The 26732-nt window shown below is 42.7% G+C and overlaps 1 protein-coding gene across 11 annotated transcripts in view; it reads left to right on the forward strand.

Moving 5' to 3' along the window:
* LOC310763403 (WASH complex subunit 2-like) overlaps positions 1-26732 on the forward strand; it is a 43643-nt gene that overhangs the window by 12219 nt on the left and 4692 nt on the right. Inside the window, exons 9-27 of one of the 11 annotated variants that reach the window (XM_083615516.1) lie at positions 533-605; positions 1798-1851; positions 2988-3097; positions 5696-5768; positions 8032-8088; positions 8998-9165; positions 9742-9860; positions 11658-11747; positions 12061-12156; positions 13429-13515; positions 15606-15760; positions 16930-17041; positions 18443-18574; positions 20842-20958; positions 22039-22164; positions 22924-23028; positions 24045-24149; positions 25477-25539; positions 25923-26114. In XM_083615516.1, coding sequence (XP_083471642.1) covers positions 533-605; positions 1798-1851; positions 2988-3097; positions 5696-5768; positions 8032-8088; positions 8998-9165; positions 9742-9860; positions 11658-11747; positions 12061-12156; positions 13429-13515; positions 15606-15760; positions 16930-17041; positions 18443-18574; positions 20842-20958; positions 22039-22164; positions 22924-23028; positions 24045-24149; positions 25477-25539; positions 25923-26114 — 2034 coding nt within the window. The remainder of the gene's footprint in view (positions 1-532; positions 606-1797; positions 1852-2987; positions 3098-5695; positions 5769-8031; positions 8089-8997; positions 9166-9741; positions 9861-11657; positions 11748-12060; positions 12157-13428; positions 13516-15605; positions 15761-16929; positions 17042-18442; positions 18575-20841; positions 20959-22038; positions 22165-22923; positions 23029-24044; positions 24150-25476; positions 25540-25922; positions 26115-26732) is intronic. The other 10 variants (XM_083615519.1, XM_083615522.1, XM_083615524.1 and 7 more) reach the window with 10 other exon arrangements.

Here is a 26732-nt window from a genome sequence, read left to right on the forward strand (position 1 = left end):
CTTTAACACAACCATGTGTTTTGCAGCCAAGAACAGGACCAAAAAGTCCCTACTACGTACCTAAACGATCATGAGTAACCTGCATTTGGTCGTATATATAGCTTTCAAAAAAACAGAAAATCATCTAAAATAATACTAACAGACTATTTTCATACAAAATGTTGCTCATTGGAACTGCAAGTTTTCTGTTCACATGCGTGCTATTTCTACAAATCTGCTTTCCACTGACTGTTCTCTGAGAGCGTTCTTAAGACTAATTTAACTCTTTTGGTAATCCAGGGAAGAATCTCCAGTCTAGATGGTAAAGTGATGTTAACTAGTAGGGCGCCTGACCCATTTTTTGGGAAGTGGGGGCAATTGTTCTTAGGATCTCCTATTCCTTTCATAGTCTGAAAAAATGGTCAGTTTTCTTTAAAAAAATACACCTTTTTCAACAGCAATTTTTAAAAAGTTATGAAACCAAATTGAAACGAAATATGTGTGCATGTTTTTTTCTTTCCTTCTTCCATCCATTCCCATATGACTACTTCAGAAAAAGAAAAGGCCTACATCATTTACGGATGAGCTTGCCGCTCGTATCAAAGGGGAAGAGGAAGAGCAATCATGTAAGCTGCTTCTCAAAGCTTTTTTCTTTGATAAAGTTGAATTTTGTGCATGTGTGCGGTGTGAAAAACATTTTCTGTTGGCATTTGGAAACGTGCAGAACAAGTGTGACTTGCAGCAAAACGTTGCAATGTGGAATTCTGTTGCTGGGGATTTCAGCTACTCCCATTTCATTCTCATTCATCCCTTCCCAAACTAATCAGTCAGTATTCCATGGCCACTGAACATCCTTCACCTTCACTGGGCAGTTTTGGGGTTCAACCCATAAGGTTTTTCCTAAGGATTTTTTGGTAGTTCTCTCCCAAGGCTCCTGTCCCCTCCCTCTTGTATTGGGGTGATGTTCACTTTTGGCCTGAACTCTGGAAATAAAGGGAACAAATGTGAGCCTTCAGATCTCTCTCTTCTCAGGCAGGAGACTGTGCAGAGCAAGTTGTTGACAGAACTAGAGAATGGACAAGTATCATTCATATCGGTGTGCTTCTTTGTCCTTTTCCAATGTTCAATTTCCACCCAATTCCCAGTGTTTTTCCTCTCAACAGTCAGCCCACCATGATTACTCAGAACACATGCTCATTCTTTCAGGTCCCTCCACCCCTGGCCTTTTTCTAAGATACTTCATTCTTCTGCAAACCCTGAGGTTAACCTGAATCTCTTGACACTTCCCTCTTGTGTGTACCTGCTGCCGTTTGGACCACATAAGCCTGTCATTTTACATATTTTTACTAATGTTGAAAAACCCATCAGTAGCTGCTATCAAAGAGAAATCAGGGACTAGAAAGAAGATTGAAAAATATTCCATTTGGGTAAAGTCTTTCTGTTATTAAAATAGCTTTCCCCTTTCCCTCCACCCCTAAGAGGTAGAAATGAAAAGTTATAGCACTTGATTAGATTATTTTTGTTAAAAGTGGGTATACCCTAACAGACCCAGGCATAAGAGCACAACATCATGGTTTCTTTCTGGTTTTCAGTGATATGATGCTGATTGATTCTTATGTTGGCTTTGAGAGAGAGAGAGAGATGGTATTTTACTGTTATGGAAGGCCCTTTGAGGGGAACTGTGATAAAAAGTGATTTATAAATATTTCATTTTTTCCTGGCTTTCTGTTTATTGCTTGTCAAATGTTTCTATAAATGATGCATTGGCAAAGAACAATTAATAATCAATTAACTTTCTTCTACTTCAACCATTGGTAGATACAAAAAATAAAACCACAGTGACAAATAAGGAAGAAAGTGTCTCATCAGATGGTAAGTGTTGGTTTTTTTCCATGTTGTTAAGTTTTCTTTGGACGTATGGAGGTGAAATTGATGGGGGCATCACCTAGTCATTCCTATTCTAAATGTTTTGATGTTCTTAATCTTAATGAATACTACTGTGGGTTGGAAGTTTAACGTTCCCTTTTTTTAGTGCCAAGATAGAAGAGGCATACGGAGAAGGTTGAGCAATTTCTGCATGTCTTATTGTGACCGCAGTCTTGTTGCTGTTCTTAAGTTTTAAAACATTTCCTCTGAGATGAGGATGCCCTTTATTGCGTTTTTAGACCCTTGTTGCTCCTTTTGCACATAGCAAGGAACTACAAAAGAGCTTGACACCAAAGTGAATCAAATGGGAAGAGTGGGAAACTTGAGTCTTTGTGGCCCTCAGACAGTAAATTTGTCAGAGTTGTTCTTGGCTTCTTTCTGGGATAGATGACTTAGTGCTTCATAATGTCATGGGCTGGTTGTATGCACAGGCATGGTGGGCAGAGCCAGCTGGGGAGCCACCAAGGGAAGAAGACTCAGAGCCTGGGGAGTGATGGTGGGACAACGATGAGTGGTCAGAGGGAGAAGACTAGGAAGAGGAAGTGTTGAAAGCTGAAGGAGTAACAGGGCTCAGTGAGTTGGGAGAGTCTGTGGCAGAGAGAAGGCCAAAATCAGAGGCAGAAGCTGAAGCAGGCGAGTGGGAATAGGGAGGTCAAGAGACAGAGATGGGTCGGTTTGGTGAAGAGTCATGGGTGTCTCCCCCTCCCGCTGCAACAAACCTCCCTCCCCCTGACTCCCAGAATGAGGAGAGGCGTGAAATGGGAAGAGCAAAGACAGACTGCATACAAGCACAGCCTCTGATCGCTTGGGGAAAGCCCTGGAAAGGAGAACACCTAAATGGCTATGGGTAGGCAGGGACCTTTAGTCTTGGCCACTCATTTCATGGAGTAAGGCCTACAGGGAATAAGCTGCTGTGCCAGTTAGGCCTGAAACAGGCAAGTCTGTGAAGATCCTGCTTTTGCTAATAAAGAGTTAACTCCAATTTGGAACTGTAATTTACTAACTGGCTTGCTCTGTGACACATAATGAACTTCTTTCCAGCAACTGTCAAATACATTGATACACGTATTCCCTCTTCCTAGACGATGGGGATATTTTTAAGCCCCCCAAGTTGACGGATGAAGACTTCTCACCATTTTGCTCTAAAGATGGCCTCTTCAGTGGTGGGACGGGACTCTTTGATGATGAAGAGGTTGGTATGATTCAAATTGGCAGCTGGACTGGTGACTGGGAGCGGCCGCCGAGACCATATAACACCGGTCTTGAAAGACCTACATTGACTCCCAGGACGTTTCCGAGCACAATTCAAAGTGTTGGTGCTGACCTTTAAAGCCCTAAACGGCCTCGGTCCAGTATATCTGAAGGAGCGTCTCCACCCCCATCGTTCTACCCGGAGACTGAGGTCCAGCACCGAGGGCCTTCTGGCGGTTCCCTCACTGTGAGAAGCTAAGTTACAGGGAACCAGGCAGAGGGCCTTCTCGGTGGTGGCGCCCTCCCTGTGGAACACCCTCCCACCAGATGTCAAAGAGAACAACAACTACCAGACTTTTAGAAGACATCTGAAAGCAGCCCTGTTTAGGGAAGCTTTTAATGTTTGATGTATTACAGTATTTTAATATTTTTTTGGAAGCAACCCGGAGTGGCTGGGGAAGCCCAGCCAGATGGGCGGGGTATAAATAATAAATTAGTAGTAGTAGTAGTAGTAGTAGTAGTAGTAGTAGTAGTATTAGTATTAATCCATGTACAGAATCAAACAAAGAGCTCAGAGATGGTACCCTTCTGCTCTAGATGGTGATACCTAACACAGCGTCTCAATTACTATCATCAACTGAACATTTTTCGGAAGTCATTTATATCTCTCATATTCAGCATTCTTAGATATGCTGAGCCCATTTACAATTCCCCAAATCTTATGCTGCACCATTGGCTTCAGTTGAGGCATCCTCATGGTATAGCCACTTTTCTTTTTTTATTAAAAAAAAATTATTAGGTTTTTGATCATTTTATACATAAAAAACATAACCTTTTCAAACATTCAAATACAAGGTTCTTTTGAACCTTCGGACCTCCTTCCCTCCCTCCACGGATTCCATATTTAAATTTAAGTTTTCCACATCTTTTACCATTATCAATCTATTAATTAACTATAGTTATCATAAATAATTCCACATTACAAGTGTCATTGCATCCCTGCCAAAGGTTTTAACTGTTTACAGTGGTCTTTTAAGTAAATTACAAATTTACTCCAGTCTTTAGTAAATACTTGATCTTCCTGGTGTCAGATCTTCCCCATCAGTTTCGCCATCTCCACATATTCCATCAGTTTCATCTGCCATTTTTCTTTCGTTGGTACTTCTCCTTCCTTCCATCTCTGAGCTAGTAGCATTCTCCATGCCATTGTTGAATGGTATAGCCACTTTCAATATCATTGTAAATGGCAGGAAACCACTTAAGGCTTCAGGTGATCCAGATGGTTGTTCAAGGCGATCGAGTTTAAAGGCAGTGGATCTAATCCTGTCCTTTTGCTTTCTTCAAACACAGTTAGGTGACCACAAGTATATAATGCTGCCGCTACTTTTTCATATCATTAAGTCTTTGTAGAGCGTTGAGTGGCTGTTGCATGCTGTTTGAGCATCTGGCGAATAAAGTTCAGCCCACACAGGCAGGCATTTTTTGCAGTGCTGAAAGGAAGAAGAGCAGGTGAAACTGGTACCAAGGCAACTCTCCAAAGTCAGGAATTGAGTGGCACCTTTTAGATGTGGCTTGCAGAATTCCTGCTTGGGTTGAAGATAAGGGATATTAAACCACTTTGAGGTTGTTGTTTTTTACAATCAAGTAGTATATAAATGTTATGAGATTGAAATAAATAAATAAATATAAATAAATAAATAAATAAATAAATAAAAATGGTATGTTGAAATGGGCAACAAAGTGTCGTTCCCGGATATCTCATAGGACCCTCGTACCTACGGGACCGCCTCTCCCGGTATGCCCCACGGAGGACCTCAAGGTCCATAAATAGCAACACCCTGGTGGTCCCGGGCCCTAAGGAAGTTAGATTAGCTTCAACCAGAGCCAGGGCCTTTTCAACACTGGCTCCGGCCTGGTGGAACGCTCTGTCTCATGAGACCAGGGCCCTGCGGGATCTGATTTCTTTCCGCAGGGCCTGTAAGAAAGAGTTGTTCCGCCTGGCCTTTGGCTTGGAGCCAGTTTGATTCCCTCCCCCTCTCTCTTTTTTCTTTTTCCTTTCTCCTCCTGTGATGAGGCTGCATTTCAATATTTTAATGTTTCAATATTTTAATGTTGTATTTTAATCTTGTTTTTAAGTTGTATTCATTCAACTTGTTTTTATTATTGCTTGTTAGCTGCCCTGAGCCCGGCCTTGGCTGGGGAGGGCAGGGTATAAATAAAAATTATTATTATTATTAATATTATCCCATAGTTTGATAACCTAATCCTGAAGTTGTGGATGTCCTATTATCTCACACTGGCTGATTTCTGCACCCAATGAATCTAAACTTTTCATGTTGCAATTTGCAGCCAGTAAGGAAAACTAAATTAAAATGGTTCCTTCTCTAATGCTGTTTACCCCGGTAGTCTCATTAATAGCCAGGAAGCAAAATGATGGTTTGCTACATGTCCTTGTGAAGCATATTTCCAAAATGTCACCTTTGTTGAGTCTAGCATTGTTTTATTCTATAATATTTGGTCCCCATCGTTCATGCAGTTACCCTATTTACCATTTATCTCATGCAGAAACTATTTACTATTGGTCTCTCTTTTCATCCAGAGTGATCTTTTCTCTGAATTGCCAAAAGGGGAAGATGTGATGGAAAAAGAATCACGGGTCCCAATAAATGATGGTGAGGATTTCTGAAATATGGAACAGACTGAACTACGGAGATTTCCTAAATGTAATGGAGATATATTAATTGGGAATGCTGGACATGAGCATAGTGTTGATTATATGGTGTATACATTAGAAGCCAGAAAACCTTGGCTTGAGTTCTAATGTGCAACTTTCCAAGTGCTTATGGTGGTGAAGAAAACCTTTTAAATTTGAAAGTAGCATCTGATGATGGGTCAAATCAAGAGCCAGTTTTGACATTCAGGAAGCAGAGCATCCCTTCAAGTGTACATCTTTAGGCCACAAAAACGCATTGAATTTAGGGAAAATGGCATGCTGGAGAGGAAACATGTGGAAATCATTCTCCTTGACATAGTAGCTTTTTACAGTCAAGGATTCACCCCACCTGCAAAGCAGCAACCTCAGACATCTGAACCACAGTCACTGCAGAGTTGGTTAGTGCTGCTTCTTTGTAACATCTGAAGTAGGAGTCTTAAGGAGGTTCAGGATATAGGTAGGAGCCTACATGTTAGGAACATAGGAAGCTTCCTTGGGAACCGGAAGTTTGATTTGCACGGTCTGCCCATCAAGTCTTTGGTTGAGAGCAGTTGAGACGAGAAATACTAGGATGTCTTTTGAAGGGGTTAGGGGTGGGACGGGAAATAGAGCGCAGGGGCAAGGAACAAGAATGGCCCGCTCAAACCCCTAAGAGCAACTAGTGAGTCCTGGAGCAAGGCTTTGAAAATGGGACGCTTTTAATACAAAACGAAAGCAGGCAAAACTGAGGGGGTTATGCTTGCTTCATAGAATCATAGAACTTTAAGAGTTGGAAGGAGTTTGCAGTCCAAACCCCTGCAATTCAGGAGTCTTGCCACCACCAACCTTCTGCTTAACAGCCACACTGACCCATTTCACCACAGGACGGCAGCTGTTAGAGGCCAAGAGCCACATGTAGGCTGCTCTGGTCAGCTGTGGGAGTTGTGTTTCTCCTTCACACACCTTTATTAGCAGACCAGAATGGGGTGAGTTTGCTGAATGCCATCTTCATGTACTGATATTTGGAAAGACCATGGGTGATGGTGGTGGGAATATCTATGATTAAATACTTCAGAGAGAGATTTGATCTGAACATGATCTAATCCACCTAATTATTAGAACTGTATGAGCAGGGCATTTTATGTCCCTCAAACTTGGGGACATAAAAGAGGAGTTTAACACTTTCCCCCATGTATACAGTGAAGGGAATGATCACGAACACCAGCCATGTCCCCAGTACCTACATATTCAGTATTCATGTGAAGGGGGATGTACCGTATTTTTCGCTCCATAAGATACACTTTTTTCCTCCTAAAAAGTAAGGGGAAATGTCTGTGCGTCTTGTGGAGCAAATGTGTGGTCGATTGCTGGCTCCCTTTCCGGCCCCACCCCCTTGCCCAGGCCTCCGTTGTTGAATGTTCTGCAGACGGAGACTGTTTGTTTCCCCAGTGACATGTGACTGACTGATTAGATTATCTGTCTGGAAACTGTAGAAACGGCTCCCTTTCCTTTCCTAAAGAAGCTGCAGAACTGTGAGTTGAACCCCATAAAAACAGGATTTTTCCCCTTTGCAAAGTAAGCTCAACAACTTTGAGCTGATCCTCAAAAAAGGGGCTTTTACCCTTTGCAAAAGTAGCTGCACAACTGTAAGCTGATCCCCCAAAAAACAGGGCTTTTCCCCTTTGCAAAAGAAGCTGCACAACTGTAAGCTGACCCCCCCCCAAAACGGGGCTTTCCCCCTTTCCTCCTCTAAAAACTAGGTGCATCTTATGGTCAGGTGCATCTTATGGAATGAGAAATACGGTACATGCATTCAGATATACGGTGTAGGTCTCCTTCAGGTTAACATTGAACGTGCAATTGTCTTAGAGGGTGTGACTTGTAGGTGTGGTTGCAATCCATTCTTTGGGTTCACTGAACAGGTCTGGGGACCTCATATGTCGTAGTGACCAAAGTGTTGGATGTAACACTGTTCTAGGTGAGGTCATTCTTTTTACCCTTGAAGCAGCTACTGAGCGGAGGGTTAAGGGACTTTAATGTCAGCTAGAAAAGTAAAAATAGGAGAAACTACATCTGTGAGATTTCCCCTTGTATTTTCTTCGAGTTATACCTCCCCACTCCTTGTAAACTGGTTAACTTACTAGAAAAATGCTCCTTCTAGTGTTCCGTTTTATAATTCATCAGAAGTAACTCTGAAGTGAATGTTTTGCATTTTCAATTTGACCGCATTATATGCTTTTTAGAGCCATCGTCAAAACCTACAAGGAAAGTTCCTGCTGGTGCGGTATCTCTCTTTCCAGGTATGAGTAATCTAGAGTTGACTTAAAATTGTGTTTTTTATACTTTCTACCTTCACGTCAATGTGTCTGTTGCAAACACCTGTGCATTACAGAGGATTCCAGGGCAAGTTCTGGGACACCTGTAGGTCATTTGATCTCATCTGCTCCCCTAAGGAAAGCCTAGCTGGGTGGAGCTGAAATTGGGAGGCTACAGGTTCACATTTGGCTTGTAGGCTAGAGATTCCCAGCTGTTTTATATGTGATGTTAAGTCATGACTGAGTGGGGTTGGGAATCAGTAAGCTTGCATATTCATATAGTTCTGGAAACCCATCCAATTGTAATGATTTGCCTTTCCAATTTACTTGTTAATTGCTGCTGGTGTTAAATACCAAGTGATAATGTTCCTAATGATTTTAAAAAGCAAGGTCTAGACTAAATTTTTTTGAATATACAGAATTAGCAAAAATGACCTATAAAATTTGAGACCAAAAAGTGACAAAGTTTGAAGATGAGTGGAGTAAATTTGTTGCATACATACGAATTAACTGCAGAAGTTTAAAAACTGTAGCAGGGCTAATATAAATCCTGCGATGTGAATAGAGGGTAAATAAGAATCTGCATGAGAAGATGTAAATTAGGAAAACCGGAGCAGGGAAGGAGGGAAGTCGGGGCGCGAAATTGCGCACGGTAAATAAGACAACACAAAATGTTGATTGTAAAAGTTTAAGTTTTATTTATGTTTGTGAAAATCAATAAAAAGCATTGGAAAAAATAAAATAAAAAGCAAGGTCTAGAAGTCACCATTAGCTTGTCCAATATTTGCATCGGAGATTTGGAGAGAACTTTTATAAACGGAACAACAGTTAATTAGTTTCAACAATAATAGGAACTTCAGTTAAACATGAGATGACAATATATGTCCTCTATAGGTGGAAATGACGTGTTTAGCCCTTCCTCGTTTCTAAAGGGGAAAGAGGATAAGAAACTGACAGAACCTGTCACAGATAAAGCACCTAGGCACGAAGATGTTGGGCTTTTTGATGATGTTGATGATGATGGCGGCAAGCTTGGGTCAAATAAGAAAAGTTTCATTTCAGGTAAGCTGCTGCATTTCATTCATTTGGAATCTTCCTTTAAGCATTCTGATAACTTGTTCTTCCCTTGCTTGGAACAGAAGTGCTGAAGAAGTCTTTGGTTAGAACTTTGGAATGAGAAGCGTGGCAGCAATTGGTTATTTAATCATCCAAGCAAATCCAAGCAAAATAAAGCCACCCTTTATTATTATTTGTAGAATTTAGATACTGCCCTAGACCCAGAGGTCTCTTTATATTTAAGACTGCCACTTCTTTTAGTGCCTTGTGTCTCTGACAGTGGCTCAACATGCATAAATCTAGCAGGTGAAGCTTTTGTTGGTGTGAAAGTAAAATGATGGGGAAAGCTTCAGTTGTAATATGTTTGAATTACAAGCTCCTCTTGAAAGGTCCTTGACATGTATTGAGTAATAAACCTGGGTTTGTGACTATACACTGTTTTTCTGATACGTATGATATGATATGGTGCTTTAGCCATAAGCCATTGCAAATACAATAAAATATACACAGTGTCTTTGATAGTTGACTTCTTTCTTAATGAGTTAACTTTTTCCCTGAAGTAAACATTTTGTTTTTAAACAGCCAAACCTGCAGCTGATCTCTTTGAAGGTGAGGAAGATCTGTTCAAGGAAAAGCCTGACATTACCATTGTTACAAACAAAGCAGCTAAAGAAAATAAAGACTTTACAGCAGGAGATAAGGTAATCAACATAAATAAACTTTAAATAATAATAATAATAATGACAGATTCTCAGTTCATTGATCTTCCACTACCCAGCAGCCTAGGGAGAGAAAGGGGTGGTTTCACCAACTTTTGGCTGTCATTAAGTTCACCATTGGCTTCTTCCTTGGACATTTCTGGCATGCAATTCAAAACAATAGCTGCTGACAAATCTACTCTTTCTGAAAGGATTGTGAGATCTTGCTCTGGAGAAAGCTGTGGTTTTTTAAAAAAAAAAAAACACTTTTTACTATCAAGACTTTAAAAAGACAGCAGCACTAGTAAATCTTAACACAGTTGTACCTTGGATCCCGAACGCCTTGCGAGTCGAACGTTTTGTCTCCTGAACACCGCAAACCCGGAAGTGAGTGTTCTGGTTTGAGAACGATCTTTGGAACCCGAAAGTCCGACACGGCTTCTGTGGCTTCCGAACGTTTTGGAAGTTGAACGGACTTTCAGAATGGATTCTGTTCAACTTCTGAGGTACTACTACTGTACAATAACACAAGACGTACGGAAGAAGAACAAAAAAAGTTATTGAAATGGCTTAATAGAAAACCAAGGTAAGTAGAAAACAGAGTGAGGCATAAGGCAATAAATGAAACGGAGGAACATAGTCTTGTTCAAGTGGCATCAGGTGAAAGGGGCATGATTTGCACCAGTTAAGCAAAGTTATATGTTCTAGGTAATGCCAAATAGTCATGACTTCCCTAGGATAAGTGGCTTTCTATGGTCTTTGCTTACGTGCATCATAAAAGTCCTCCAAGTTGCAGCAATTCATTGGTTTAAGCCAGAGCTTTCCAAACCTTTCAAGTTGGTGACACACTTTTTAGACATGCATCATTTCGTGACACAGTAATTCAGTTTTACTTGCAAACCGGAGGTTAAACTAACCCCTTTCCATCCCTGGGAGGAGCGTGGGGAGTGTTCGTGTGACACACCTACATACTGCAGCCGACACACGAACGTGTTGCAACACACGGTTTGGAAAGCTCTGGTTTAAGCAGAGGTTAAAGATAATGGATTAATTTTTCTGAGACAACTAAGAACAAAGCTTTCTTATACCAGCAGTTCACATTAATAACAGAAACATCTATCCTTCCCCAAACAGTCTTGAGTGTAACTGAAAGGAAAATTGCCAAAGATTTTAAAGTATTTATTCCTGGAAGACACAATTTGGGGTCTAGGATCAGTGAATTGCCAATAATGATTCCAATTTCCCTTAGAAAGTATCCACACGGCCTTTTTACTTCTCACATTCTGCATGATCTTCTTTTATACGAGCAGGACACGGGTATTGGGTTTCTCTAGGCTTGGTTTTTTTTTGGCAGCAGTATTTTGCAGAGATGAAAAAGAATAGAAAGATAAAGCTAACAAACTGACAGCAAAAAAGGGCACATTTTGAGTAGCAAAATTGGAAAAGCAATTACAGTGCTACCTCGGAAGTCAAACAGAATCTGTTCCAGAAGTCCATTCAACTTCCAAATCATTTGGAAACCAAGGCATGGCTTCCGATTGGCTGCAGGAAGCTCCTGCAGCCAATCGGAAGCCATGTCGGACGTTTGTCATGTCGGACGTTTGGGTTCCAAAGAACGTTCGCAAACCAGAACCACTCACTTCTCGGTTTGCGGCATTCAGGAGCCAAAATGTTTGAGGCAAAATGTTTGCAAGGCATTCGTCAACGACTAGTTGAGAACCAATTCTAAAGCATGATTATTTGCAAAACCTTTGCAAATCAACATAAATGTGTGTGTGTGTTTTGTTGTTGTTGTTTAAGAGTCAACCGTCTGCTGAAAACGTCCGGTCTTCAACTCAGACATTTTCCAAAGGCCACAAAAGCCTGTTTTCTGATGAGGAGGATTCTGAAGTAAGTTATTAACCTAACCATTCACTTTTGCACCAAACCCAACTGAGCTGCAAACTTGTCAGTGGATTTGGCCTGCGTGCCACAAAAGATGTTTGGTCCACCTTTATGTTGATTGTCTGCAGTTGTGCCTCCCTTGTTGTCTAATCAGCTGAGCAAAACTACAAGTAGTGGAGGAAAAGGTAAGGCTCCCAGAAGTCCACAAAGAGAGAATGCTACCCTTCATGTCTGCCCATTGATGCTGAATATTCCAGAAGAGTAAATGACCTTCTGGGGGTGGAAATTGCTGATGCCAGCTTTCTTTTCTGTCCAACAGGATTTGTTTTCTTATCCATCAAAATCAAAGAGTTCATCTTCTAGCAAAGTGACAACAAAGACATCACTATCTTTGTTTGAGGACGAGGATGAAGAAGTAGGTGTTGTCTGAAAGCACTAGGTTCTACTTCAGAGTAAAGTATGCTTTCTGATGCAGGCCTGCGTGACACAATGCCTGGGGGCTGATTGTGGTTTTCCCTTCTCCCCCTATTTGTGTCCCTGCTGGGGATTTCCAAACATCAATTGTTTGCAGCCCATTCTTACCTCTTTGTGGGGAAATTAACAGCACGAGCCCAACAACCGTGGAGTATGAGCATGAGGAAATACTGCTCTTTTCTTGGACTTGCTGGCATTGGATGGAATTGGTCCCATCTTTGCCTGCCAGCCGGTCATGCTGCATGAAATACCTGCATCTGAGACACTCTCTAGGTCGAATTAATTGCTGGGTAGGGGAAAGAGCCTTGTGTGCCGCAAACTTCAACAAGGAGGAGTGGAGGATATAAGAACTGGGAGCACGGAGGGCAGTAAGAGCAAATAAGGAGCCTAAAGGAAGAAAAGCGGGTGTGACTGAGAAATGAAGCAAACAACAAAATAGAGTTTAACACAGATGGAAGTTGCAGGATCTCAATCAGAGAGCAACTACAAAGTTTTTGGGGAACCCCAATACAACATTGGACGTATAGGTCTTCAGCTGGGGGGGTAGCGGAGTGCTCAGCTTCATTCTTTCAGAATTTGATTGTTCAGGAGCTTAAACAAGTTATTTGACATTAGAGCCACTACACAAGCCTGACATTGATGGGAAGTCACATCTAGAGGGTATCTTGGAACACAGAATGTAAGACATACTTAATTTAGTCATAGGTACAAAATCCTGAGAATTCCAATTTCCTTTCTGAAGTTTATAGTCCTCATGGTTGCTTGGAAATGAAAGAGGAGTTGGGTAACGTTTTTATCTATAAAAGGATAAAAACACTTTCTTGAAGGCGCCCACTAGCTTTCATTGGCTCCAAGTCCAATAAATTAACTTCCCTGGTTTTCTCTGGTTCCTAATACTATTGAGCCAGCAGCTATCTCAGTCTGTATGAAAAAAAATTGAACACAAACAGATTGTGATGTGCCTCCAACACATTGTACAATAAAGAGCACATTCATGGAAATCTGGAACAGTTTCACATAAGGGTTCCGAACCTGCTCAGAGCAACATTTGGGACCTAGGACTAGGCAATTAAACATTTGGGGGGGCACCCTTGACTGTCTTGATGCACACTAAAGGGGCATGGCTCCCACCTACCTCTACAGTTTTTCGTTGAATGCCACAGTGATTGCATCTTTGGGGAAAGTAACCATCTCTTCCCTTTGTATTTTCTAGGGACTCTTTGGGTCTGCGCCTAAGGCACAAATTTCAAAACCACCAGTAAAGAAAGCAACCAGTTTGCTCTTCAGCAGTGATGAGGAGGTAACATGTGCAGAGGTTGTTAAAGGGTGGCTGGTTTTATAGCTCTCAGTTAAGTGAAAGTGATATTATTTAATACAGAACTTTCACTCTCAGGTTTAGTTTTCCACTGCTATGTGTCAGAGCTGTTTGTACAAGATATTTATTTCAGCTGTACTGCTTCAGAGTCAAAGCTTTTACAAGCAGCCGTAATGGGAAGGCTTTTCCCTGAGTTATTTAAAAAAAAGGTTGTTGTCAAATCTGAGATAGTACTCTAAACCCTCTATAATAAGCATATTCAAAACTAACAGCCTCTACAAAACTCAAGGCAACATCTCTTAAAAAAACTCCAGGCAGCATCTTCTGAAAACTGGTTCTTCTGTTCAGAAGATGAGAAGTTGGGCACATAGAAGAAACATCTGGGATCTAGAGAATTTCTGTCGGAAAGGTCTGACAGAGAAAAGTTGCCCTGCAAATTTTCAAAGGTTGAGAATCTGACATAACTGGGTAGTAAAACCTCTGTACTTCTAAAAGTGTCAGGTCCAGGCTCCATTGTTGAGTAATTAGGGAACAGTTATGAAGTAGTGTGCAGCACAAACACCAAAGGGTTTTGTGAGAGAATAACTTGACAACATTGGAAATTGTGTATAAGACGTCACAATCCATGTTGTCTCGTTAAAACGGGTGGAGAACCTCCAGGCCCTGGGCTAGTATTGGTCCACAGCGCCATTTCCCCCAAATCGTGCTCACCCACCCATCAGCTTTGAGACGTGAAAGGGTCTATAGTTCATGGATAGACTACATGCGATTATTGTCAAAGGGCGCTAGTTAAATCCCTGGCATCTCTTGCTGAAAGGCTGTCTTACAGCAGAGCTGGAAAAGACCCATATCTTATAACACTTGAAGTTTAATGGTGAATTTTAGATATGATGGAGATGTAAAAGATTAGGATTATTATAAAAGATGCAGGAGGAAATGATTAATAATAGGACCCACAAAGGGAGGAGGGAAGTCCAGGAGATTCTTTGGAATCTTGTCTTTATGTTGTATGTTTGTGACTGTAAATTTTTAATTTGAAAAACCCAATAAATAAATTTATATAAAAAAGAACCATATCTTAGGTCTTGTAGAACAACTAGTCTGAATAGACTAAACTAGGCTAGGTGAACCAGTGACTTGCTTTGGTGCAAGATTGCTTCATATGTTCATACGAGAACTATGCTACAGCTTAAATTGGATTTGATTTAATGCACCCAAGAAAGGCAGTGCTGAGCATTCTGGGGGCTTGGCTTGACTGAACTTGATCATTGTGTTTCACTGTTCTGGTAGCTTCTTGGTTAATCACTGTGTTCAGAAATACTTCATACATGCTTAATAATAATAATAATAATAATAATAATAATAATAATTTATTATGGTTTCCCCTTCTACTCTGGGCAACTTCCACAAAGACCAAAAATAAACTAAGATGTCACACATTAAAAACTTCCCTGAACAGGGCTGCCTTAAGATGTCTTCTGAATGTCAGGTAGTTGTTTATTTCCTTAACATCTGATGGGAGGGCGTTCCACAGGGCGGGCGCCACTACCGAGAAGGCCCTCTGCCTGGTTCCCTGTAGCTTTGCTTCTCGCAATGAGGGAATCGCCAGAAGGCCCTCGGCGCTGGACCTCAGCGTCCGGGCAGAATGATGGGGGTGGAGACCCTCCCTCAGGTATACTGGGCCGAGGCCGTTTAGGGCTTTAAAGGTCAGCACCAACACTTTGACTTGTGCTCGGAAATGTACTGGGAGCCAATGTAGGTCTTTCAAGACCAGTGTTATGTGGTCTCGGCGGCTGCCCCCAGTCGCCAGTCTAACTGCCGCATTCTGGATTAGTTGTAGTTTCCATGTCACCTTCAAAGGTAGCCCCACGTAGAGCGCATTGCAGTAGTCCAAGCGGGAGATAACTAGAGCATGCACCACTCTGGTGAGACAGTCCACGGGCAGGTAGGGTCTCAGCCTGCGTACCAGGTGGAGCTGGTAGACAGCTGCCCTGGTTAACCCAGTGAATTTGTGGAATGGGATAAAAAGACAACCTCTGGTACAACAAAGGTATAAATAATTGCTGTATTTTTAGGACCACTGGAATATTGGCCAAGAGGTCAAACCTTCCTCTGAATCCAGCCAGAAAAAGGAACCTACAAAATCTGCCTCTGCTGCCAGCCACACAGTTAAGACAGGCCTCTTTGAGGAAGAAGGCGAAGAAGATTTGTTTGTTATCACTAAAGACAGGTAAAATGTGGGCATTAGAAATGTATCTTCTATTGCAGCAGCTGTGTCTAGTTCTTCCCTTGGCAATGGATATAGTGCTTTTTTTGAACACTTTCCCCACAGGAGTAAGCCAGGCAAGAGTGGATTAACTCCGTCTGCTGCCTAGGCAGGCAAAATTTTGAACTTGAAGCAGCTTGGACTTTTTGCTTGCTATTTGAATGTACATTTGCAGTTTTAGTTTGTTGTGTTGGTTTGTATGCCTTATTTCACTACAGTGCTTTCTATATAACTACTGTACTACTTTGTTTAGCCACTTTAGTAACATAACTTTATGTTGCTGGTGCACAATATACAATAGGGGTCCCGCAACAAACCTGGTTTGCATATGTTCTGGATTGAGGGAACACATAAGAACAGTTAATTATTAAGTGATAAATACCACTAGTATATGTTGAATTGAAACACAAAACGTACTTAATTTCTATGCATCATGTTAATATTCAAAATATTATACACCACTAATTTATTCCTGGTGACAACTTTCGTTGTTTAATTAACAAAATTATTCCACCTTGTTGCAAAACTATCATCCCTCTGTTTTTGTTGCAATAGTCAAATTAACTCATTTTAACAAACTGCCACAATTTTTCTACACATTCTTTTGCAACAAACACTTTAGCTGTGGTCAACGTATAGGAAATCTCTTCTATTTCCCCCCTAATCCTTTCCCATCATTTAAAAGGAAAAGAGTGGAGGGGGACTTTATAAACTAGGCTTTTTAAAAATAAATAAATATGACTTTAATTTTTTTCCAATACTTTGTTTTGTCACCCTTCGTGTCTGTCTGTCTGTCAGTCTATCTATCTATCTATCTATCTATCTATCATCTATCTATCTATCATCTATCTATCTTACACCCCCACCCCCACTGTATCATAAAAATATATCACAGACGTATACAGCCATATGAAAGCATAAAACCGCAGGCCAGAGGTTCCCTACTTATGACCTAGAAGCTTGTCTCCCTGTGTGGAACCAGTGGCCTAAATTTCAGGGATGGGCCATGGTTACTTATTCTACCAGTGTTGTAACCAGCAAGCAGGCACTGGACTTGGATCTTCTACCAAGAACTGCAACATTTGATAATCTGATTTGTGTCATTTCATGGTGCTTCTTTTTTCTTGTTGCAGTCAAAGAAAACCACCCAAAGCTGCGCTCTTGTTCCAAGATGATGCTGTAAATGGAGACTCATTCTTCAGCATTCAACCATCCCCTCTCCCATCAGGTGTACAAGAAGTAACGGTATATACAGCTCAAATACAGCGTTCTAAAGTGGGATTTTCTGAACACTTTGCTCACAGTCTTTTTTCCATAGGCTTCACCGCTCTGCTTTAATCCTCCCATACCGAAGTCGCGCCGGTCTCCCGAGGGTTGCGCAGAGCTTCCTGAAGCCTGGAGAGCGAGAGGGGTCGGTGCGCACTGACCCCTCTCACTCTCCAAGCTTCAGCGAAAGCCTGCATTCGCCCCATAGGACGCACACACATTTCCCCTTCATTTTTGGAGGGGGAAAAGTGCGTCCTATAGGTCGAAAAATACGGTATTTCTGCTATTCAAAGGATGGAGACATGCTGTAACTCTCTCTGCTAGTCTCTTCACCACAAATGTGGAACCTGTAACCTGCCAGATGTTTTGGACTACAACTCCCATCATCCCTGACCATTGACCAATCCGGCTGGGACTGATGGAAATGAATTCCAACAGCTGGAAGACTGAATTCCAGCAACATCTGGTTGACTACAGGTTCCCCAACTTTACACATCCAGTGAGGATTCTGGAGAGAAAGCCAGGCAGCTGCAGTCTATAGCTTATCCTTAGGCTGCTTTGTGGGAGATAGTTCCCTCCTTAGAGAAATCCGAGATAAACAGCAAAAATGAAATGAAATTTTGTCGCACATTAAATACTGACAAATTTATTATGGCAAAAGCATTTATGGACCAGAAGCAACCTCATCATATGAATTGCTGTAAAAAAATCTTAAACTTGTCAGCCATTCTCAACTGAACGTGATTCTGTAACACTCCATTTTGCATTGTTGAAATTGGCAAGTTTTCCAAGTCCATTGAGAAAGGGGTGAGTTCCTTGTCCTTCATTGTTAGCTCTTTTTTATTGTGGTTTTCTTTATTTACAGTATATATCAGTCATAAAAGGGACGCGGGTGGCGCTGTGGGTTAAACCACAGAGCCTAGGACTTGCCAGTCAGAAGGTCGGCGGCTCGAACCCCCGTGACGGGGTGAGCTCCCGTTGCTCGGTCCCTGCTCCTGCCAACCTAGCAGTTGGGAAGCACATCAAAAGTGCAAGTAGATAAATAGGTACCGCTCCAGCGGGAAGGTAAACGGCGTTTCCGTGCGCTGCTCTGGTTCGCTAGAAGCTGCTTAGTCATGCTGGCCACATGACCTGGAAGCTGTACGCCGGCTCCCTTGGCCAATAAAGCAAGATGAGCGCCGCAACCACAGAGTCAGTCACGACTGGACCTAATGGTCAGGGGCCCCTTTACCTTTACCTATGAGTCATAAACCGTGATTCATACACAGCTGATTTTTATTTATTTTTTTACAATCCCCCCTTTCAGAAGCACCATATGTCTAATTAAATACATTTAGCTTCTAAGTCATTTCAGATTTTAAACTTTCATTTATTTATCAGCAGGAGGATTTGCTGGGAACACGTCAAAAGAAACCAGTGGAAGAGAAGGCAGGACCTTTGGGTGAACCTGGTACACTTCACAGGTCTGATCTTGGAGGAGGAGATGCAGGAGAGCAGCAGAGGAAGGATGAAGTAAGGAAAACCTATTTATGTTGAACAAACCCCTGAAAAACATTCCTTTGGCAAGTATCTCTTCAATGATAGTGGAGTCTAGTGGGCACGTTGTTAGAGTTGGTCTTAGGAAACTCTGACCCTGTGAACTTGGTTTGATTTTCACTAAATAAGTCATATTCTGCCATTTTTAGCCTCTTCTGTGACCTGGACATTAGCTCTTCCTGTTTTAGCTGTATTGGACAAGTCCTGTATTAAAATAGACTCAAAGCAGCATTCAAAAATTAAACACAATATCAGAATAAAATCTAATAAAATAATATATTAAAGCATGGTATTGTTGGGGAGCAGGGCAGAGAAGTAGTATAAATAGTAAATACAGACATCAGTAAATCAGTGATTAGTAACCAAGGAACCTTTGGTACAAAAATCTTTTCTTCCAGTAGAAGATCACTATTTTAATAACGCTGTCTTAATATATTTAGCACCATTGGACAGTATACAAAGTAACGTAAGCAAAATTATAGGCTCTTGCCCCAAGGATGTTACTGTCTTGAGTTTTTTTGAAGGGAGAGGCCAGGGGGTAGTTAGGCAGAGATGTTGGGGATAAAAGTAGGAACCAGTGTAGCACTATATACTTTGGCTTAGTTGTCTTAGAGAACAACGTCTTCAAGCCTAAACTAAGCTTTGAGGGGAGAGTTGAAAGAAGAGAGAGGTGGCTTTATGGGAGGGGTGTTTTAGGAATAAGAGTTGTAAGGTAGAATAGGCAGTCTTGTTTAATGGAGAATGGTATCTTTTGGGTAGCTGAGGATGTCAAAGTTGAAGAAGGAAAGGTCATGGGCAGAGATATATCTGTATAATGGGTCAAGGCTGAGAAGGCTTTGAATGCCAGGACAAATAATTTCCATTATATATGGGAGTGGGCAAGAAAGCAATGCAGGAGTTTAAAGAGATCTTTCACATGGCATGAATATGAGACAAGTGAAGCATCTTGGAAACAGAATCTTAGAGGTGAGAGTGAAAGAGAAGGTTGTAATAGTTAGAGACTAAATTGGAGGTTTCAGTGAGGGAACAGAGGAAGAGCTGAACCTTTGCAGCGCTGTATAGAGAGAAACCACGGACAAGATCACAGGAACTGCCAAAGCAGTGAAAATAGTCCAAAAGTGATGTATCAATTGACAAAATGAAACTGCCTATAAAATTAATATGTAATGAAAGACAGCGGTCATGAAAGTAAGTGGTAGCTATTGCTGTGTAACAATTTCTCCAAAGACCTCCAGTTATAGAAATCAGCTGTCAATCCATGTAGCCATTTTTGGCAACGAAGGCAGCTGATGTTGGGGTCACTATATATTTATAAAGGTAAAGGTAAAGGGACCCCTGACCATTAGGTCCAGTCGTGGCCGACTCTGGGGTTGCGGTGCTCATCTCGCTTTTTTGGCCGAGGGAGCCAGCGTACAGCTTCCGGGTCATGTGGCCAGCATGACTAAGCTGCTTCTGGCAAACCAGAGCAGTGCACGGAAACGCCGTTTACCTTCCCGCCGGAGCGGTACCTATTTATCTACTTGCACTTTGACGTGCTTTCGAACTGCTAGGTTGGCAGGAGCAGGGACCGAGCAACGGGAGCTCACCCCGTAGCGGGGATTCGAACCACCGACCTTCTGATCGGCAAGTCCTAGGCTCTGTGGTTTAACCCACAGTGCCACCCGCGTCCCACTATATATATGTGTGTATATATATATATATATATATATATATATATATATATACACACACACACACACACACACATATATACATATATATATATATATAAAAGGTGTCTACAGATTTCTAAGTAATATACAGATGACTTTCAGCAACTACATATAGATGTACATTTATATGTGTACACACACAGAGAGCGGGGGGCAGAGAGAGAGAGAGAGAGAAGGAAGACTGGCTTTTGAAAGGTCAAAAATGCACGTATTTGAAGCTTCAGAGAGTTTTGAGGTTTGTTTGGGAACCATGATCATTTGTGTGTTCCAGGCAGATGTGACCTTGCACCTTAAGCGTGCAACTCAATAGCCAGTTTCTTGCTACCTTGAGCATATTTTCAGAATGGTGGTAGGGAAAACAGAAACAGAAAGTAAATTAATAAATGAGAGACGGAACCTTTTAATTTGTTGTTCCAATTACTGGATAAGGGGTGTAAAAGCAATTCAACTACTTCTAAATCTAGCTTGAGCATTTAGCACAATCTGCTCTAGATCCAGTGGATAACTTACATTTGTTTGATAACTCTTTAGCCCCTTTTGGAGAAAGATGTCAAAAAAAGGATTAAAAGTGTATTAAGCTTATTTGACGAAGAGGAGAAAAATGAAGCTGTGGATGCTGATAAAATGACACAGAGGGAAATTGAAAAGGTGAGTGATACTGGAGTCATCCTAAAAATATAGATACAACAATTAATATAAAAAATTTAAAAAAACACACCACCAAAACACCCTAAACAGTACTACAACCCAAGAGTCTGTTCAGTAGCTTTTGTAGCTGGAGTCAGTCAGGGCTTCGCCCTCCCACGCCAATTGGGAAAATGTCTACAAGTCAAGGAGCACGTCTTCCAGGGCTCACAGCCAAGATGCCAGGTAAGAGAAAGTTCCTAATGAAGCGTTTAAAAGGTAAAGGGACCCCTGACCATTAGGTCCAGTCGTGACCGACTCTGGGGTTGCTGCGCTCATCTCGCTTTTTTGGCCGAGGGAGCCAGCGTACAGCTTCCGGGTAATGGGGCCAGCATGACTAAGCCGCTTCTGGCGAACCAGAGCAGTGCACGGAAATGCCGTTTACCTTCCCGCCGTGTGGGTTAAACCACAGAGCCTAGGACTTGCTGATCAGAAGGTCGGCGGTTCAAATCCCCACGACGGGGTGAGCTCCCGTTGCTCGGTCCCTGCTCCTGCCAACCTAACAGTTCGAAAGCATGCCAGTGCAAGTAGATAAATAGGTACCGCTCCGGCGGGAAGGTAGACGGCGTTTCCGTGCGCTGCTACAGTTCGCCAGAAGCGGCTTAGTCATGCTGGCCACATGACCCGGAAGCTGTCTGCGGACAAATGCCAGCTCCCTCGGCCAATAAAGCGAGATGAGCGCCGCAACCCCAGAGTCGGCCACGACTGGACCTAATGGTCAGGGGTCCCTTTACCTTTACTTATGAAGAAAGACGTCTGCACTGTAAACACATAGCAGCAACATAGTTACTTAAGGACACATAAAATTGAATCAGTATTACTTAAGTAACATCATGAATCAGGGAGCAGGCAAGGGTGGATAAGGGACCTCTGCTGCTAGGTGGTGGTGAGGTTGTGTACACGAGTGTGTCATGTGCATTCACGCAGGTATCTGGAAAATTGAATTGTTTTAGGACTTAGAAATAAGTTGACAAGTTGACAGATGTTATAAACTCAAGTTATTAAGGAGTCCACAAAGCCTCTTGAGCCTTGCTTCTTTTTCAGCCCTCCGAGAACAGTATCCCTTCCAAGAGCACAGGCGTCTTTCAGGATGAAGAACTTCTCTTCAGCCATAAGCTGCAGAAAGACAATGATCCTGATGTTGATATTTTTGCTCGCAGCAAAAAAGAGGTCAGTCAGTCAGTCCAAAATACCTTTAAAGTGGGTCCTCGTGTTTGAAAAAATTAAAACCAAAAAGAACAATTCCTTTTGGAGCACTAGCAGAAAGAACTTTACAAAGGATGTTATTCAAACCCTGCTGACTTTGTGCAGCTTGACAAGGCGGCCATGCATATGCATGTAATAAAAAAATTAACAGCAGTTGAAATCTTAAGTCAATTCACTGTCTTTTTGTGGAAGACTCTTGCATCATAGAAGCCCTCCACCCATTTAGTGGGGAGCCTCCAAGCTGGTTTAAATGGACTTTAAGATTCTTCCTGGGCTACATTCCTTTCTTGTGCTTTTGCCTGTCTAGATTATGTGTCTGAGCAGTGATAATGGCTCTTGCTTACCCGGTTGGGGAATGGAAAGGAGTGTGTTGAGAAGGGGCAGAGTGCAGAAACTTGAGATTTCTGCATTGCAGGAATGTAGCCTCTACTGTGCAGAGATAAGACTCGCATCAGCTACCTTGCCCTCTTTTGCCTCTGGCCCTGCCCACCTCTGGAATGTGGCCCCCAGAAAGCTGCCTGGGCATGAAAGCGGCCCTTGGGCCCTAAATATTCCCTATCTGTGGTTTAAAGGGGATGTAGTCAGAAAGTGACTCTTTGTGAGAAAAGGTAAAAAAAGTCTAGAACCACAAAAAAAATCTGCCTCTACTGTTCTGTAAAGGAATTTAATATTTTGTTTCATTTTACTTATAAGAGACTGATTTATTTCCATTATTAATTTCAGGTTCCAAAGCCCAGGGTAAAACTTCCGTCTGAAGGAGGGCTGTTTGGAGCTGATGATGATGGTGATGATGATGGTCTATTCAGCCCTTCTAAAGCAAAGCCCTTGGTACTTGCCATTTTCTCCTGAGAATTTGAGGAGCAGTAATGTGCAGAGCAAAGTTGCCCGTTGCCTTGCATATTAATCACATGGAATGTTACGGCTTAAAAAAAAACCTCTGTTCTGCAGCCACATAAATTAAGCAAATTGGGCAGATGCACTGTTCATGCAAGTAGTGTTCTTGCTCAATGTTGCAGGATTTTGACTCACTTTTTGTGGAAAGAAGATTTGGGACCAAAGCTAGACTGATTTTTTTCAGCTCAGCTCTTTTTGAACAAAGAAATTCTCCTGAAAACAGGGAAGAGATGAGGCAAATGCCTCATACTTTCAGTTAATGGGAGTTGGCTGTACTGTACTTTTTAGGACGAAGCAGCCCAAGAGTCTTCTCCTTCCTCTTGTTTGTTTGTTTTTAAACCCTCACCAGCCAACAAATCTCCACAGCAGCTTTTCCGAGTTCCACATTTGTGCTAGATGTGGCACAGGAAAAGGAATATCCCAGGCTCCTTACATTGTCTGTGCTGTTCTTTTCTGCTTTTGAATGTTGCCTAATCAGAACAGGTTCCAGCACAGGAGGGGAGAATTAACCATCCCCCACGCACTGCAGACCCAATGCAAATTGCCTCTCCCCACCCACATCTTGGGACGTAGGTGGCGCTGAGGGTTAAACCACAGAGGACTTGCCGATCAGAAGGTCGGCGGTTCGAATCCCTGCGACGGGATGAGTTCCTGTTGCTCGGTCGCAGTTCCTGCCAACCTAGCAGTTCGAAAGCACGTCATAGTGCAAGTAGATAAATAGGTACCGCTCTGGCGGGAAGGTAAACGGCGTTTCCGTGTGCTGCTCTGGTTCGCCAGAAGCAGCTTAGTCATGCTGGCCACATGACCCGGAAGCTGTTCGCCGGGGTCCCTTTACCTTTTACCCCCATCTTAGTATTAATTTTGAAGATGGGAAAATATATCTAAGTGTGCAGAATTTAGGGTATTCCTCTTCTTGTTCACTTACACTTCTTTATTTTACTTTTTGGAAGGTAGCAGAGAAGAAAACAGTAATCTCCTCTTTGGAAGAGGATGGTGAAGTTCCGGAAAGTAATAAAAACGCCAAACGAGAAGAATCAAACTTAAAGGCCACTGAGGTTTGTAAGTTCCAATTTTAGAGAGCTTCGAGAGCTTCTTGTTCCTAAATGCAGTTCCTGAAGTACCCCCATTTTCTATCTAAGCAAGCACATAAGACACTCAAATATCCACATAGATATTCTCGTTGCAATCTACATAGATATTCTCATTGCTCCTTTAACTGCCTTCTAGCATCCTGCCCATAGCTGTCAACCGTCCCTTATTTGGTGGGAAAGTCCTTTATCCCAGCGCTGTGCCCCGCTGCTGTCCCTTATTGATGATGTCCATTAAATTTCCCGGGTTTCAAAGGAAGCAGCTCCTCTCCCTCCCTCCGTGCCGGCCAGGGAGGAGGGAGGCTCCAACTGTGTTGCTTGGCTGCGTTGCTCACCCAATAAGGAGTTTAAGAACAACTGGGGGGTGGAGCTTGCATGCCTTGTGTCGATCAAATCAGCCGTGTTGCCTGGGGACTCGCCTTTGCTCAGCGCTTCCCAGCGGAGAGGTGACGGTGGTTTTCCTTGCTGCATCCCCTTTGCCGGGTTGCTGCACTGTGGGAACACTGCTTGAGGCTTCGTTTGCCTGCTGGCTGGGCTTTCTGCCTTTGGCTCGGAGGGGCTCAGAAGTTGAACCTACCTGTGCTGGGAAAATCCCTTATTTTGGCTGCTGATCCCTTATTTTTGAGGCTGCTGGTCCCTTATTTTCAAATCTGTAAGTTGACAGCTATGATCCTGCCCTTTCTCCACCCTTCTTCACCTAGTCACTAAGGCAAGGGTGAGGAACAGGATTTTGCTGGAGGGCTGGCTGCTTAGTTCTTCCCTCCCAGCAGGCTATGTTGGCAGCTGAGTGGGCCTTCCGACCTCTCAAATCACATGGTGCCACAATGTTAGGTCACTTACATTTCCTTTCCAGCATGGCTTGAAGTCACGCTGTGCTGCAAAGGAAGATCCAAGCAGATCAAAGTGGGGCTTTTTAGTTCCCAGTTGGGGTTACATTTCATGCCAGATTTACAAGACAGTGAATCTGAGACCCACATGTCAAGGAACAGCCAAGAGCACATTTTCAAGATTGTTCCTTTTCAACCATGTATTTTCCTGTCTCACACCTGGTGCCTTGTGGGCTTCAGGGAAATGGCATAGTGGGCTAAATTCAGGCCTCCCCCTATTGACTCTAATGAGGTCCATAGGTTGCAGGCCTCCCTGCGCTGTTGCAGTAAGGGCTCAGGCGGGCGGAGGGGGGCGGCAACCATACTTTATGGGCTATCATACTGCTTCTGAGATTCTCCTGTAAAATACTGAGTGCATTACTTTTATTCACTTGGATTAATGTATATCTAATGTAATTTTTATACAGAAATCCACTGGCCTTGGTGCAAGTAAACATAGAGAGTCCTCATCTAGGATTGGAAAATTACAAGTAATTTATTTTACTGGCATTTTAGCTTTCAGTGTACTTTTCCTGCTAACTGTGGTTCTTCCACAATAAAATTCTTTTTTCCCCACTTCCGGCTTCAGTCCTTTCTTGTGGATGCAACATCTGCTTTCTGTAAATGCATGTTTCACAGGATGTGCTTTTTTTCCTTTTGGGAAAGACATGTCTCTGGACAGGACTAAACTTCCTAAACTGAGGGGGAAAGGGTGAGAGGGCATGTCCTTCTGTGCGCATGCACTATTCTTGTTTTTCCTGATCTTTGTCAAATGTGGAAATGCTCTTGGTGATTTTATTTTTCTTGGATTTCACATTTATATTTTCCTTATCTACTGCTCCCATTAACAATAGCCTCTCCATCCCTTTCTAAGGCAAGTTTGGATATTAACCCAGCAGTTTTGCTGCCCAGTGCGAAGCCACCTTCATTGTATCCAAAGACTCCGATTCATGAACCTCATGGCGTACAGCATGTTGAAACAGCCTCTGCTGTAGAAAGTAATAAGGAGATGGGAGTCAGCTTTGATGATCCCATGCAAGCAGACACACTGCAAAATGCCAACAAGGTATAACTTTGTAATACTTCATGCAGCAGCATCCTTGATGCTATTTGGAATGTACCGTATTTTTCGCTCTGCAGGACGCACTTTTCCCCCTCCAAAAATTAAGGGGAAATGTGTGTGCGTCCTATGGAGCGAATGCAGGCTCCTTGGCTTCAGCGATAGCAACGCAAAGTCTCCAAAGCGCAGAGGGAGCGCTCCCTCTGCGCTCCGGAGGCTTCGCGTTGCTTTCGCTGAAGCCTGGAGAGTGAGAGGGATCAGTGCGCACCGACCCCTCTCGCTCTCCAGGCTTCAGGGATAGCCGCCTGAAGCCTTCAGAGCGCAGTGCGAGTTCCCGCTGCGCTCCGCAGGCTTTGGGTTCCTTTTGCTGAAGCCAGGAGAGCAAGACTCTCCCGGCTTCAGCAGAGAGGGAGAGCTGCGTAGCACCCCTTCAGCCAAGCGGGAGGAGAAATGGAAGGGGCTCCGTTTCTCCTGCCGCTTCGCTGAAGGGGCGTTGAGCAGAGAGGGGCAGAATTTTTTTTTCTTGTTCTCCCCCTCTAAACAAGGTGCGTCCTATGGTCGGGTGCATCCTATAGAGCGAAAAATACAGTAAGTTTACTTGTTTCTCATTTTGTGTCCTGTTGT

This window comes from Podarcis filfolensis, assembly GCF_964270895.1.
Source record: "Podarcis filfolensis genome assembly, chromosome: 5".
In the NCBI taxonomy this organism is placed as follows: domain Eukaryota; kingdom Metazoa; phylum Chordata; class Lepidosauria; order Squamata; family Lacertidae; genus Podarcis; species Podarcis filfolensis.